Source organism: Protomyctophum parallelum (assembly GCF_964188405.1).
Source record: "Protomyctophum parallelum genome assembly, chromosome: 4".
Classification (NCBI taxonomy): domain Eukaryota; kingdom Metazoa; phylum Chordata; class Actinopteri; order Myctophiformes; family Myctophidae; genus Protomyctophum; species Protomyctophum parallelum.
The window spans coordinates 8,143,615-8,160,529 of NC_139700.1; the positions used below are offsets into that span (position 1 = coordinate 8,143,615).

General features: G+C 41.1%; 1 protein-coding gene across 1 annotated transcript in view; it reads right to left on the minus strand.

The window, feature by feature from the left end:
- Positions 1 to 2,715: 2,715 nt before the first annotated feature.
- Positions 2,716 to 16,915, minus strand: part of necab2 (N-terminal EF-hand calcium binding protein 2) — a gene marked incomplete at its 5' end in the record, with an annotated part of 168,900 nt that continues 154,700 nt past the window's right edge. Inside the window, 4 exons of the mRNA XM_083763985.1 lie at positions 2,716 to 5,278; positions 6,479 to 6,570; positions 10,400 to 10,477; positions 15,372 to 15,484. Coding sequence (XP_083620111.1) covers positions 5,250 to 5,278; positions 6,479 to 6,570; positions 10,400 to 10,477; positions 15,372 to 15,484 — 312 coding nt within the window. The 3' untranslated portion in view covers positions 2,716 to 5,249. The remainder of the gene's footprint in view (positions 5,279 to 6,478; positions 6,571 to 10,399; positions 10,478 to 15,371; positions 15,485 to 16,915) is intronic.

The window sequence follows — 16,915 nt, forward strand, 5'->3', positions numbered from 1 at the left end:
CACACACACACACACACACACACACACACACACACACACACACACACACACACACACACACACAAACCTTCTCCACCCCGAACATCGTATTCTGCTGTTGATATTGACTATTTGGTGGATCGGATCATTGAAAAAGTCAATGTTGCATTAAAAGTTTTATAATAATATTTTCAAGAAGTTACTTTTCATGGGTGTGAAAAGTTGCTGACTAGGCAATAAATGAGACTGAATGGAAGGCAGACAAATAGGCTACACAAAGTACACATACACAATAACACGTATTTGGCAATCTATACATTCTGTGTATGTTTATCAGAGTAACTGTATTGCCAGTGAGAGGTTGGACCATGGAATCACAACATTTTTTGGTTTTCAATTAACTTTCAGATGACAGTTCGATCTCTAGAGTGCACTATTTCTGCAACAAATTGATGTAGGATGTTATCATTTCTGTGCTGTTATTTTGAAAAAATTTAATTCACACACACACACACACACACACACACACACACACACACACACACACACACACACACACACACACACACACACACACACACACACACACACACAGTGTGTTATTTATTATTACATTTGTCTGTACTCAATGCATAATACTTCACAACAACCAGTCATGGACTCCAGTTTTGTAGTTTTATTGAATTGCATCACTCTACATCATCTAGAATTTCAACAAAGTAGTTTATAGACCAAATATGTTTACTTGCATCTCTGCAATAAGTCTCTAAACTTAAGGAGAGAAAGATGTATTATTGAAACATACATAGGAATTAGAATATTTCATTAAACATTGCCATAAAAGTGAATGTTCATTCTTGTATGCCATTTTCTAGTCTCATATATATATAGTCTTCTTCATATCGTCTTCTTTTTTAATATAATAGGATTTAGTTTATTTTGTCTCCTTTTTATTGGAATACTAGAAAAGAAACAGGAAAATAAGGTAAGAAATGCACAAAACCCATTGAAGAGTAGCATGGCCTAATACTACGGCAAAGAAGTTACTGGACATTCAGTTGACATGCACTCAGGTGGAGGATAGAAAAACAACAGCCATAGAAGGAGAGAGTTATGTCAGTCGTCAGTTTGGCAAATTCCAATAACTCTTAGTTTAAACCTGTCAACACAAATTCTGTATAGCAAGCTCTGGAGTGTTATTTTATCGTTATTTGTATTTATTTATTTTATCCCATGAATTTGTAACCCATTCTTTCACCCGGTGCCAATTCCTGCTACTCTCCCTCTGGTTGGACGTAGCGCGTGGAAGGAACACGTTATTCCAACCAGTTCCTGTCCAGGGGGTCAGGAGGCTGACCAGGGGGAGGCAGTATAGAGAGGGTACCTACCCTAGGGGTCATGGGGAGAACATGCAAACTCCACACAGGAAGGCCCTTTCGCCAGCCCCACCTAGGGTATGGGTGCTGATGACGCGGACCAGAGAATACGCCCACAGCGTCCCCGGTGGGGAACGAACCCGGGACCTTCTAGCTGTGAGGCGACAGCGGTACTGACTGCGCCACCGTGCCCCCTGGAGTGTTATTTTAAATGAAAGTGTAAACATTGAAAGGGACAATTTCCCCCACATGACATTCTACCAAGGCAGCAGCTGCCCCTTCCTTATAATAAACCTTACCCAATGGGAAGGCTTGTTTTATACACTTACAATTCCTTTATTGGACATTATTGCCAGATTACGTCAGAATGTTGAACATTCAAATGTGGACTCTGACCGTATTCTACATTTCAATGACATAACTCTTTCATTGTATGACGAAGCACAGGTTGCACTGAAGAGTAGGAGGATAGAAAAGAACAGGTTGCACAGTCTCAGGAGCGTTAAGGAATGTATCAACGATGTAAAATAACAGTATTGGCATCTTTGACCTGTCCACGTCATATCCATAGAGATATAGGTCATATCCAGAACCCACACAAAGCTGGGCACAACAAAGAGTGAGAGCCTTTAGATCTCATGGGTTGCATTCAGCTGGGCACAGTATACTTTTAAAACTATGGCTATATGTCATTAACATGTAAACTTCAACCCATGCATTATGGCTTTTTGTGTCGTCGTAATGGGATGGCCCCTGCCTGGGCTCTGGGAAACAAACGAGAACCGGACACAGTTTGGGCTGACACGGGAGTCTAAACAGTCTGTTACTAATTAATACATGAGTGGATAACACATCCCGGTGCTTGTTAATAAACATTGCTCAAAGAGATACAGCATAAAAGTTAGTCCATGCTTGTTCTGTAGGCATAGCAACATTTATTTATTCATATATAAATCAGGTCTCTCTTATGTCATAACATTATACACTTCCACATTCCACATTATCATGCCCAGCTCAATGCATCCCAGAAGCTCAAGGGAGTAGAATAGTAGTATCAGTTTAGCTGGATATCTCCATTAACCCATTCTGACCTGAGATCAGATTCTAAAAATGTCTATTACATCCTGACAGTTAAAATTTTAACCCATTCTGACCTGAGATCAGATTCTAAAAGTGTCTTAGATTTTTCAAAAATAGCAGACCTACAAGCTCGTATCGCGCCACTCGGTGGCGCGATATGAGCTTGTAGATCTGCTATTTTTAAATAGCTAAAGCATAACATGATGCTGACACCAAAATGGGTGCCCGGTCAGAATGGGTTAATAGTTGTTCCCAGAACAGTAATGAACTATCACAGGGTCCATTACAGTACATACAGTAAACTGGAAGGTGACAAAGCTAGTTGTCACTCACAGGTAAAATTGGAGATACATTGATCAGTGTTATATGGATGGCAGATGGAAAGTTATATTAGAACTATAAAGCGTGGAGTGAATCATAAACAATCATATCTTCAACAAGAAAAAATATGTTTAAACAGTATATTATATAGTTCAACCATTTCTAAATACTCTCGTCATACTCAATAAGCAATATATATCTTTAAGTCACAATAATCATTATATATTTTTTTACATTGTGCTTTCGGAGTGAGAGTCCTGATTGTGTTTACGTTCATGGGCTCGTGGGGGGCGGTGTTTGGGGGGCGGGGGTTGAAATCTGTGTGCTGTAGTTGAAACAGAGGTGGGCTTAATTTCCTGGATAGACACTAGGAACAATAACGAAGGAACACTCACAGGGCGCGTCACGGAACAGGAACTGTCAACAGGAACTGCGACGATGGAGTGTTCCAGCAGAGGTGCTAGATAGACGTGGTTTGCTTTCCCCCAAAATATTATTTATTATTATTACAGCCTACTGCTGCAAGTGTGAGAGCCCCTCTATATGTCGTCCGTCAGACTGCCATTTCTATCTTGGACCAAACACATACTGTACTAGCAATAGCACCTCCTGCTGTAACACTCCATCATCGCAGTTCTTGTTTACACTGTGCATGTGCAAACCTCCCGCAGGAGTGTTCCTTCTTTATTGTTCCTAGGATAGACACAGGTTATGATTATGGGGTTTTCCATAGCAGGATCGATGCACAGAACTTGGCTCTGCCCAGATTTGGACCTCGTAAGATTTGAGTTAAAAATAATTTATATTTATATTTATTTGATTATATTTCTAGTAAACTTGTTACTTCACAGGTGGTGTACAACACTGTTGTTATTGCAAAATATTGTTCACTGTTCATTAATAATCTGCTAGAGCCGAGTTTAACACATTGTGTGAATCTTATTCTTGAATTAGGTACACCAAATACCGTATATCATCACAAATATAAATTAAACCTGTTCAACACAAGTGATTTGAAGTCACACTTCGAGGGCTGTTAATGACGCAGAGATGCTTCAAACCTCTTATAAAAACATTGTGATCTGTGGTTTATGGGACTGTTTTGGTACCATAGTGGCAACAACACAAGGCTAGTGCTGCACAGTCATATGTCAGTATACTTTAACATCACAACAAACAAACAAGTCATCCTTTTAAAAACCCTGTACAACCTCCTCAACCATGTGGTGACGTTTAAGGCTTTAACATTAATGTCATTCAGATGGGAAGCTGTCTAACATTTCTTATAATAATGAGGAGTTTTCATCACTTTGAACAAAGATGTGTGTAGCTATTAGTGAGTAGGAAAATTTGCACCGTAGCACTAAAGACGTCAATAATACGAATATAATAATAATAGAACAATGTCTTTTATATGTAAAATCTCTACTAGACTTATACAGCTAATATACTGTAGGCTACCAATCGCCAATTCAGACATTTTATACATAAAAAAGGAAGGCAAAAAAGAACACAAACTTTAGCTGCATGATGGAGAATACAGAGATGCTATCCCTAGTTCCTACCTCCCTAAGTATTCACTTATTCTCCAGCCCAAAGGTAGCAGCTCAATTATTGTTGTTTAAGACAAAACATGCTCACGATGTGTAACCATTCATTTCACTTCTAAAATGACTCTGATGCCGACAACTTCTCACCATTATGCCTACACCGGTAACATGACAAGAAAGCTAAACGAATGAGTCTACCCCAGTGATTCACTTAGAACTTTAAACTGCTACTTGTACTGTCTCAGCTGAGCACCACATGGGGAAAGAAACTGTGCTGGCTGTGTGCGTTGTGTCGAGCCAAACACATTGGATATGCTGGAAAGTGGCAAAGTGTGAATTGAATAGCGACACGTTTTTAATATGCGTGTCGATTTTCCAAGACACCTGTATGCGTTCGGCCGGGTACAACACATCACGTGTCCATATCTACCATGAAATGACAGCTACATTAACTAACTCTACTTTCTCTATCTGCTACCTATGGTGAACTCATCACAAAAGGATAGGGAAAGAAAACTCAATTCAATGACAATACCCAAATAAAATCACCCCAAAAAGCTAACTGCTACATGAGAAAGCTAACCCCATGTTCCTTGCTACATGAAACAAATCTGCCTTAACGTGACCCAGAGCTAATTCCATTCAGTACATGAAACCGGCCTAACATCTCAGGCTAGCTAGCTACCACGGTGAGATGCAAACGCGAAGAAGTTTTTTTTAAATGTACTGTTCAATATTCACTGCAGTTGACACCATTCATTTGCACTGTGTAAACATGTACTTACAAAAGTGAAAGGGTGAGGGGAGGAGTGATGCCGGGGTGGGGGGGTGGGCGGTTGGTTGGGTGAGGGTGGTAGTGATAGCAGGGGGGAGATAAGGGGGAGATAAACGGTTTAAGGAGGACGTTCCAGGAATCACGGCGCACGGTCGGACCTCTCCGCCATCAGTCCCTGTTCAGGCTGCACCAAGCAGCTGCATGAGGAGAGGATGGGCAGATGGATGGAAAGAGGGATAGATTGAAGAGGTGAAATGAAACAAGACGTGTCAAGGAAAAGGTAAGTGGAAACGCAGAGGTAGAGCATGAATGAAAGCAAACATGAGGAAGAAAATGAGATAGGATACGTGATCATGTTCAGGATATGGAGATAAGTGAGAACAGAGAGCGAGGGGAAAGAGAAGAGAATAAAGATCAGGGAGGGAAGAGGCAAAGAAAGACATTAGAAGTCAGAAAACAGAACCAGACACGTACAGCTATCAGTGGCTGTCTGCCAAGCATCACATCAAGCTATCGACTCTCTTTGCTTTGCCTCGAGGCTATGGACATAGGCCTACAGTATGCCAGCATTGATTATTTTGATTACTGCCATTTACAATAAAGTACAAAGAGTACAAGGGAGTTTTTCACATCTGCTTGGAGCTTAAAAGTAATAAATATTACACCTAAATAGCCTCCCAGGGTTATCTGAGGGCACTGCATTATCAGCCATTCTGAGCCGTTAATACCGAATGAGTGTTATTCTGCACAGTTCACAAAGAGGACACATCTTTTTTATCTTTATTTAGGCACACGCTTCGAATGTTATCAACCGATAATCACCAATATGTTCTTATCAAGACCATGCAATGGTGCAATATGGACATTTCCTACATACTGCCTCAGCGAGTAAGTGACTAGGAAACACGGAAGTGAAGTTACTGCCGCCGAAGCGAAAACATTGTGAAACTGTGCTATAGGCCTACAACAACTTCGCTTTATGTTTACTTATGTGGCCGGTTAAGGTTAGAGTTAGGGCTAGATTTAGGGTTACAGTTAGTAGTCGGACAACGTGCCAAACGCGACGTCGGACAACAACGTCAATATGTAGGAAATGTCCATACTGGCTTGATAAGGGCTGATGGTGGAGATTAAATCATCTGATAAAATCCGAAACCGCTAATTTAGGCCAGGTGCTGGATGTCAAGGCATCAAGGAAAAGGGAAGGAACATCCACACACTTGTTTATAGAGCTCCAGAGGTCTTCATCAGAATTTGCCTGATGAACGATCGAAACGTTCTCTAGGAAACAAGTGTGCGGATGTTCCTTCCTTCTGTTCGATCTGCACTGAACATTGGATTGTATTTCTCTCAGTCCCTTCCCTCCCTCCTCTGATCTGTTGCATTGCAGCACTGACCTGGCACTGCTACAGTAGAAAGAGCCTCCGGCTGGCACAGTGTGTCCACCTTCACATGCTGAAAGGCTTTGGTGGGGGAAGACTGGAGGTGCCTGTATACACAAGACATTAAAACAGGGTTAAGAAATCACCCGCACACATCCACAGTTTCTGTGAAATGAACAATAAGGCCATCACACGGCTAGCACTTTCAATCAAAATGACACTGATCATCCCCTGTATCGCTTCTTTAACCTCATGCCATCTGGACAAAGATACATAATCTTGCCATGGAAAAAGGTTTTAGTTTTAATGGGAGTTGTGTTCCCTCAGCCATCGCGACATTAAACAAATAGGATGGTTCTGTATACTGTGGGGACCTCTTGCTTATCCTCTGTGTTGTTTTTGATGCGAGTGTTTGGAACAGACTGTGAAGACGAATATCCTTCTGGACAATGAAGATTATTATTATTATTATACACACCCACGTCTAATGTATACTTGTATGACCTCTGTGTCCCTGAGGCTGGGTCATCACCATGCTGGCTTGTGGTGGACATTTTTGTCAAATATCCATTTTTGCCACGGACATTGGACATACACAATGAAAGACGGACAATAATATTACCACCAGAAACACTAAATAGCCTAAATGTGTCCATTTGGTTCTATTTGTGCACTCTCTGGGCTCCATTAAGCAATTCATATAATATGACATATAATATTACAGTTTTATGAGCTGGGGGCGTGTTGTATGTCATATTGCAATTTTGGGCATGTTAAGAAGCGCTTTCGACACCCCGTGGATTGCGCAAAACGGCCTTGAATTAGTCATGGGTGTGTTTAAGGAGTGTTTGAGACGTACCCAATCAACATGTCCGTACTATTCTCTTTACCAGTCAGCTGATGTCACATACGGAATGCGCACTTTGGGGATCGTGGTATTACATTTCTTCAGGCTGGCACCATAGAAGACATGACATGACTTTGTCACATTTGGGTTAATTATTCCTATTGCACTGCATGCTGTCACCTTTATGCCTCAAAATAATTTGTTTCTATTGAAAAACACCAGTAAAATAACGTTTATTATATTTTATTTCATTCAAGTCATGATGAAGGAATGAGTTGAATGCTGCTGCTTAATGCTGTGCCTGTGGCCCCGATGGTATATGGCCTTCGATCGTAGCATTTTATTGAAGAATACTTGAATCGGGTGTGATACAGCATATGAAAGCAAACTTCCCAAGGATTATGGAGATGTTTTTATTTATTTTTAAGGTTGAGAAATGAAAGAATTATGGCCATTTCTAATCTCAACATTTTACAAAAAAAGACGCAAAAAGAGGCTGTTGCCATGTCTCATAGAAACAAGTAAATAGGTCTATAAAAATAAGGGCATATAACAGGGGTCTGTAACCTATTTTAAATGAAGTGCCATGTTTTTATTTTCTAGATAGTGAGTCTGCCATATCCAGATTAATTTTAATGACACCACATTAAAATAAAAAAACATATTTTGATTGTCCACAAATATAAAGTTCTTCCTTCTTTTTAAATATGTTCTTGCACATTGTTATAATGATCATTATAGATATCCCCCTGCAGTCAGAGTTCATAGTTTTAATGAATGAATGTGATGCATTGTGAGCTGGTATAGATCTGCTATTTTCAAAAGTAATCTTGGAAATTTTTAATTTAATTTTTGGATTAGCCGTCCTTAGTTGGGCAAATGCATTCATCTGGGGATCCTTGACATGGGAATGTGCTGTGTGAGGATCACTGGTTTAAACAACATTAGGAGAAAAGCCCAAATAACCACTTTAGAAACAAGAAAAGCAACCACAACTAGTAGGCTACAACTACCAATATTTACAAGCAACTTTACAGAAAAAGAAGCCGCTTATAATAAACAGACATGGCAACACTCCAGCAGCCTCCCAGAGCCGCTCAAGTGTAAAATCAAACAGTGCTTTTTGCGTTTATGAGTGTTTTTAGGTCAAGGGGCTTAATAGCAAATTGCGCAAAGCGAAAATAATTAACATATGGACACTCCCACAATGCTAAAATATTCATGAACGCCGTATGCCATATGTGTGTGCGTTCAACACGGGCCGATATGCCTTTCATAATACGATTGTGCGCAGAGCGAGGGCAATTTATGTATTACCCCATTGTAAAACGGATCTTCAAAATGGCACCCTCAGAGTTAAGGGGGTCCTTGCAAATAAAACATTTGAGAACCACTAGCACTAGTTGGCCTCTATAATACTAATACGGTATGTTAATAATATGTAATTCTGGCTTTTAGTTGATCCTTTAACATCTTTGTTGTTATTCATGTCCTCACTGTATGGCATTACTGCTATTTTAATGTTGTTTTATGCCTTGTTTTTTATAGATTTTTCCTCCATTGCTCTGAAAAGCAGTTTGAGTTGCATTATGTCATGAAAGGTGCTAAAATACGGAAGTGTTATACATATTCAGAAGAAAACCTGGAGACTTGACATTCAGTAATTGGGTCTTCAAAATAAGAACATTATAATGGTGTGTTGTAGACTGGCATGACACATCTGTCCGTGTAAGGACATATCGATGACCCCTGCTCTGAGGAGATACAGTTTCAACTGAAAAGCAGAATCTTCCATCTACTGTACAGACAGCTAGGTCAGCAGTCTCTAGACTCCATCCCCACCAGACCACCTGCACCATCACTAAATCATGACGACCTCAACTAACTCCAGTGCTTCAGCAATTCTGTGGCAGAGTGAATGTCTGAAGACTCCTAATTACATTTCAAAGATGCTGCACATTTTCCAGTTCATGGCGCCTACTCCTACATTAATGGATGTATTAATGACCACATTAAATAAAGGGCTTTCACTTTCACGTTGGCGTATTGGGCAAGATTTACTCAAATAAAATGACAGAGGGTGTGTGGGCTGTGGGTGCTAGGCCAAGGACACTAATATTAAACTAGGTAGAGCCCACACACCATCTTCAGAAAAATGATACATCATTGAAATGTTTTGAATAAGGCTTAAATGGCTAATGTGAAGCAGAAGTGAGAAAGAAACGTATGGAGCCAGCAACAAGCGTTACACCGGGGCTCCACCGGGCGCGTCAGCGTCGCGTCTCTGTCACCGCCACAGAATGTTCCCTTTTTAATCAATGAAGAGTGGCTCCACTGCCCGCGTTGCGTCGCATCTCCGTCACCATTAAAATTGCCCCGGTTCGTTTTTTTACGCACGCGACGGAGACGCAACGCGGCCGGTGGAGCCCTGGCGTTAACTTACAATGGAACACAGATACTGACTCAACACAAACCAGTCAAACTTTAGCTTAAATACTTTCATCCTCTCCTCAGGGAGACACTGAGACACTTCTCTCAGTCCATTTCTGAACCACAGGTCAAATGTCAACAAAGATAGACAGCTGACACTACTAAACTAATCTTGCCTAAGGCAACACAAAACAGGATTGGCACTAGGAGACAATAATTAAAACACAGCTTTGAGAGGAATAGAAAACAGCTGCAGTTCTTTAGTTCTTTAGTTGCTCATGTGTTCTTTAGTTCTTCCTAAAATGAATAACATTACTTCCAAATTTCCTCGACAGCCTTCGTACATTTGTGGACTTTTCTTCCGCCCCTTTTTGTTATGACCAGATGTCAAAGGTAAATTATTTAAACTTGAACTGAAATGAAATGAAGATGCTGAAAAAGGGTGGCCTGCTTAAAGCAAACATCAAAAGTGCATAGACTTGGCTGCCACATGGTGCCCCTGTTTTTTTTAATTAGGCTCTAAACAAAGTCCATAGACTTGGCAGCCACATGGCATGACGTAATATCGGAAAGCCATGCATTGGAGGCGGGCTATAGCGCCCCTCAAAACAAATCAGCCAATAATGATTTTGTTCAACAGTCAAGACGGTTAAGCTCACCTCTTCCATTCCTCCTCTCCATCCCAGAACTCATAGACCACGAAGGACAGGCCGTCTGGCAGACGCACCGCAGTCACACTGGAGTGGAGAGAGAGAGAGTGTTAGGATGGATGGGAAGGCAGGGCGGTGCAAAGGGAGAGTCGCAGATAGGATGGTGGTGGGTAGAAGAGCATGAAGAGTGGAGAGGAGAGGAGGAGTGGGAAGATGAGAGGAAGATACGAGAGAAGCAGAGAGGAGGTGAGATGGAGGGAGAGAGAGGTAGGGACATGTAAGTCACTAAAGCACACATTAAATAAAGACATATTGCTGTAATAAAAACAAGACACAGAACAGACGACAGAGAATGTGGGAAAAGAACACATGACTTGTTTTCTAGCCCTGTGCTGTGGCTGCAGCACATTTTGCACTTGCAGTAAAAGTATCAATAATGCAATAGTATTGGTATACCAAAATGTGCTTAACGTACCAAAAGTAGAAAGTACTTTTTATGCAGAATGTCTCATTTCGAGTTTTCAAATGTATACAAATCCTTTGAAAGTAGCAGATCTATAAGCTCAAAATGTGTCCCACCGTGACTCATTGTGAGCTTGTAGATTGGCTATTTTCGAATTGCTGAAATGTATAGGGCTGAAGGTGGTTAATGTATGTTTTGTAATAATAATCCAAATCTACAAAGTAAAGTATTAAAGTTTTCAAAAAAATGTATAGTGGAGTAAAAGTACAAATACCTCAAAACTGTACTTAAGTACAGTAAAATGTACTTAGTTACTTTGCACCACTGCTACTTATGTCATAAGATGATGGCAAAGTATAAACTAAACTAACCATCATCACTCTGTCGAGGCACCTTCAATAACACCCAAATAGGAAAACAGAAAGCTTTTATAACATTATAATGTAATGTGATTAAGTGACACGTCTGTTTGGCATGCAGGACGTTAGCTTGGCAGGACACTCCAGATCACCACACAGAATTTCACCACTAGAAGAAATTGCAGTCACTCAATGTGTTAGTAGCCTATTTGTAGTAGATAACAGTAAATGCTGAAAATTTGAATGGACAGAAAAATAATGAAGTCTAGGGTTTGACTGGATTGTTGAATTCCTACAATGCCCATAATGCTTTAGTGCACTTCCCCTCCTTGTGGAGAGGACGGAGGCTGCATGGAGGTGTGACTTTGTAGTACACGAAGGAAGTGAGACCACGCTTTCTTTTTTGCTCATGAACATGGCTTCATGACTTACAAAAAACATATTACACACATAAAACCCACAGGAAAGTGTTTCTTGTGCCCTAAACATCATTAGAATAAGCTCTGGTTGCCAAAGGGCTGAAGTGTCCCTCTGACACACATTGACAATTTAGCTAAGAATGCAAAATAATTTAATGTGATCAGAGGATGGGATTCAATTACATGGCTTGCACAAAGTTTCACAGCCTCTCTACCCTCAGTTATCCATCTCGGTCGTCTTTGTCTAAAAAGAATGAAGAAAAATTGGATTATTACTTAATCCATCCATCTATGCAGTTCCTCTATGAACCTGAAGGGGGCAGTTGAGGGACAGTTAACTACAAAGCTCTAGTCTAGTTTAGATGAAGAACTGGAGATTGTGATTGTGTGTGTGTGTGAGTGTGTGGCCGCGCGCGCTTCACTATTTTGAAAATATTTTAAAATAGTGAAAATAGACGATCTACATGGACACGCTGTGAGCTTGTAGATCGTCTTTTTTAACTATTTAAGTAAATAAGGGGTAAGGCTACCGAAATGCAAGTACACAGAGTTGTTCCTTACTTAGATTAACCTTGATTTGTATGGTCCCGTTAATATTAACCTTCCAGCAATATATTTTTAAAAGATGCATCACTGAATGTTGACCTTATCCCCAAATTCAATTTCCTGATGTTCCAGCAGGATTGGGCCCCGAGTGAGAGGACAACAACCCACAGCGCTACAGTAGACACAGACGGCTACTCCTTGATCCATTATTTACCACACAGCTAACCCCCTCTGCTGACCAACCTACTGGACCTTTTGGTGGTATTTTCCCCCTCCTATATACAGGTTTGATGTCTGTTTTTAGTTCAATGTTTGTTATAAAAACGCCATTGACAATGAAGGGAAAATTTACATCATCTTGTCCCTAACACAAACATTAAAATGCCATTAATATTAAAGTATGCCATTAATATTATATATTCACACGCGTGTGATTTTTTAAACTTGAGTGGCAGCTGTTTCCAGTGGGCCGCTGTGCGACTGTGTGTCTATGTAAGGACCGCCCTCGAAGGGGCGGCGGTGGCTCAGGGGTAGAGTGCCTGGATGGTAACCGTAAGGTCGCCAGTTCGAACCCGGGCTCCCCCAGAGTTACTGTCGAAGTGTCCTTGAGCAAGACACTGAACCCCTAATTGCTCCCGATGTGCTAGTTGGTGCCTTGCATGGTTTCCGCTGCCATCGGTGTATGAATGTGTAGTGTGTGAATGGGTGAATGTAATGCACAATCTCTGTAAAGCGCCTTGGATAAAGGCGCTATATAAATGCACCATTTACCATTTACCATTTAAGAGGTGTTCCAAAACATTGCAAACTCAGCACTGTTCCGCAGGACTGGGCAGGAAGCCACACCTGCCAGTCCATACAAATTCTAGTACATATATGTACATAGAACAGGAAACTGAGCTTAATAATAATGCATTTTCAGTTTTAAATGCATTTACTTTCTTGCTTATTTGCCTGGGACGTCCTCCTGACCGCGGTGCCAGTGTGTTGAAACACAGTCCGGCCCTCGACTTCTACCAATTTCTTTATTTTGGCCCACTGTGTATTTGAGTTTGACATCCCTGTTCTAGTATCATTAAAGGACGACTTCACCACGTCGTTTCATATAATTGGTCCTCACTAATGTTCATGATTAAATAGCACAATTTCTTTCTACTCGGTCTGTGTCTCATTGTTATGGCCCTGTGGGTCATATGTCTATATTCCTGTGTTGCTGTCTTTTTCTCTCAGTGCGGTGTGTGTTAATGAGGGAGGAGTGACTGATAAAGCGTCGCAGTCCTGCTCCCTTTCATGACGACGACGGGCCCAGGACATAATTCTCTCTCTATTCATTTCACCCCATAGACATTTCCAAAAGTATTTATTTAAAGATCTGAAACGCTCAAACAAACCCAACTCGGATCGTGAGAAATCATGACAACAAACAAACAAACAAATAATTAGAAAGAAGAAAAAAAGGGCAAGTTACACCTTTTTGTTGTTTTTCTTCTTTGTAATTATTTGTTCGGCCCAAAATATTGTGTTTGTTGTCAAGATTTGTCACGATCCGAGTTGGCTTTGTTCGAGGCTTACAGATCTTTAAATAAATACTTTACGCGTTGTCGTCATGAAAGGGGCACTCGAGAGGAGGTGTGAGTGGTTTCCAGCTTGTGTGAGTAGACAGCGCAGGCACACCTGAACTTCCATGCGCGGCCAAAAGCCGCTGTCTGCCGGCGTCTCTTCCTGGTTTTTAGGCGTGATTTCTTTCTACGTCCGAGCATAGACATGGTAACGCCCCGCCTGCCTCTGATTGGCCTACCGACACTGCCTGTCTTGCCTGTCCTCCGAGATGCAAGGGTACTCCGTGGTGGGAAATAATACAAGTACAAGAGAATGGCAACACGTGACAGTAACTTGTAACTTAACTTTTTGTAGAAGAGCTCCCAACCGGATCATACAGACTTTTGAAACAGAGATCAGGCTTTCCTCCGAGGTGGTGGAAAGCCTGGTGAGGCAAGGTTACATACTGGATAGTCTGCCGGAGGTTTTCTTTTTGCAGATAAGTAAGCATGGGATGGGACCGAGGCTACGAGGTTACTCCGTGGTGGGAAATAAATAAATAATACAAGTACGATATAATAGAAGAGAATTATAGCTTGGCACGCGCGACAGTAACTTTTATTTTTGTTGAAGAGGCAAACTAATATTGTTTATGCCGTTGCCCTGTTTACTTGTATACATGTGTAAACTTGAAACATTATTGTACTGTAAAAAGGTCTCTTTTCCCTTGATCTTTATCTTTTTTGTATTAGTTTACTATAATTAGATTAATACACGATAATCAACACCAATACTTTAATTTAGAACACAGCGGCCTTTGGACGCGCATGGAATACTAGGTGTGCTTACACCCCGAGTCGTGTATGAATGTGCTGGCTGACTAGTCCTCGCAGGTGATTGGCTCCTGGGAGAAGCTCAACTGTAAGGCTGGCTGGAACCAGCATTCAGATGTCTTCGTCCTTGTGAATGTCAGCCTCAAACCAAACCAACCCTGTGTTTGCCAGTGTTTTTAGATGTTAGTGTTTATTCAAAGTAGCCAGTTTTTACATTTTACAGGTTATTTTACATCCTCGGTATGGTAGGGGTGGGTGGCCTTTATGTTTGTTTTCTAATCCTTTTGATTGGGTTTCCTGAGTTTAAGTGATGGGTAAGATCTACAGTATGCATTTCTGTCTGGGGCAGGTGAGCATATGCTTTTGTTTTATAGTCTTTTTATGTACAGGTTCCCACCCTGAGGTAATTTAGCCATGTTTTTAGTTCATGAGTTGTTTGGGAACTTGGTAGGAGGGAGTCAATTTTGTTGTTGCGGCTTAGGTTCCCCTAGGCCGGGTCATAACACTCATAGCAGGTCTGTGGGCAGTTCAGAAACCCGTCTTCCAGTGACATCATCGATGGGAAATCCAAGCTAATAGAAACTACAGGCTTTTTATTCATGAAAAGTTGCAATGTGATAATGGAAGCCATCATTCTCGCGATAAAGAAAAAATAAATACAAAATAAAATAAATACAAATATAAATTGTTCAAAAAAGAAATCTGCCTAAAGATGATGTCACTGGAAGACGGGTTTATGAACTGCCCACAGACCTATGAGACACAGACCGAGTAGAAAATATGTGTGCCATTTTAATGCCCGGCAGCAATAGTTCCACTTACTGGAAGCAGTCCCTTTGAGCAGAGACGTTCTTCAAGTACTGCTTAAGAGCCTCGCAGAAATCACCGAGCTTCTTCTGGGATACCACCACCTCCTGACGCACCAACAACAGGGACTGGAGAGAGAGAGAGAGAGAGAGAGAGAGAGAGAGAGAGAGAGAGAGAGAGAGAGAGAGAGATAGAGAGAGAGAGAGAGAGAGAGAGAGGGGTAGAGAAGACAGAGATATTAGTTGTCATATGCTTATTGTCACTGTCAGCCAGACATCTTGTATGTCCAAAATCTGTACGACGAAAGAGTAACTCTTCACGTTCAGAGTTCTCATGACTTCCTTCCACTTTCTGTCCCACAAGCATACAGTAAGGAACTTGGAGAAAGGGCTTTTGCATTTTCAGCCCCTTCGGCGTGGAATGATCTGCAACGTACCTAGAAATTAGATCCGATGATCCTGTTAAACGCTTTTAAATCCAAATTGAAGGAGCTGGAGGCAGTTTCTATAGAACTGTCAATGCTTTTAGTTGCTAGGTTTTGAAATATAGTTTTATTAGTGTGGTTGACCATAGGGCAACCAGACTATTATTATTGTTAGTTTATTATGTTATGTTTTATTGCTTCAATATATTAAGTTTCTAGAGTAACTTCTGACTATGAGGTTTTCCATTATTATGTTATCATGCTGATGCCATAAGAATCAATATGATTATATATATATATATATATATATATCTTCATATGGATTCAATGAATGATATGGATTCAATGCTGTAATAACCGTTGAAGCCTGTAGCCCAAAGTCTGCAATATTGACACAATATGATGCCTATTGATATGAGTTAAAACTCAATATCTGTTGCTTAATGTGAAGTGCTTGGTTATACCCTCCTACTGCGTCTGTGAGTGATTTCCCTAAGGGCCAATCACACTGCACTCTCGCTGCCTGATGCCCTCCCGCCTCCTCGTCTCCTGCACAGTATGAAGCTCATAATAACCTCATGAAAGAAATGCAATAGAAGTGTGTGTGTGTGTGTGTGTGTGTGTGTGTGTGTGTGTGTGTGTGTGTGTGCGCGCGGCCCGCGCGCGCGTGCGTGCGTGCATGTGTGCGTGCGTGTGTGCGCATGCGTGCATGACATCAGAAACACATACCTCCCACAGATTAAGATCACCCAAGGAGAGTTTGAATACTTTACTAATGACAAAAAAAACCTCTCATATCTGCTGGGCGAAGTGTGACAATGTGCAAACACAGCAGCAATATTCGTGAGCTGCTGTGATAGGAGAAGTATATCAAATGGAACACAACCACCAAAGACCACTAATCATTGTGTGTTATTCCTGCACGATAAATTGGATATTCTGACTTTCAATTGCACATACTGTAATGTCTTGATTGTATTTTTTGCTTTGGCAATGTAAACAAATGTAAAATTCCAGTCGCGTCTGTCCTGAGTGTAAGTCGGAAAGCAATCCAACCAAACGGTCTCAAACCTGCCGTGCGTATCCGATTTGACACAACACACAGCGTGCGCACACGCACACGGCACTCACACAC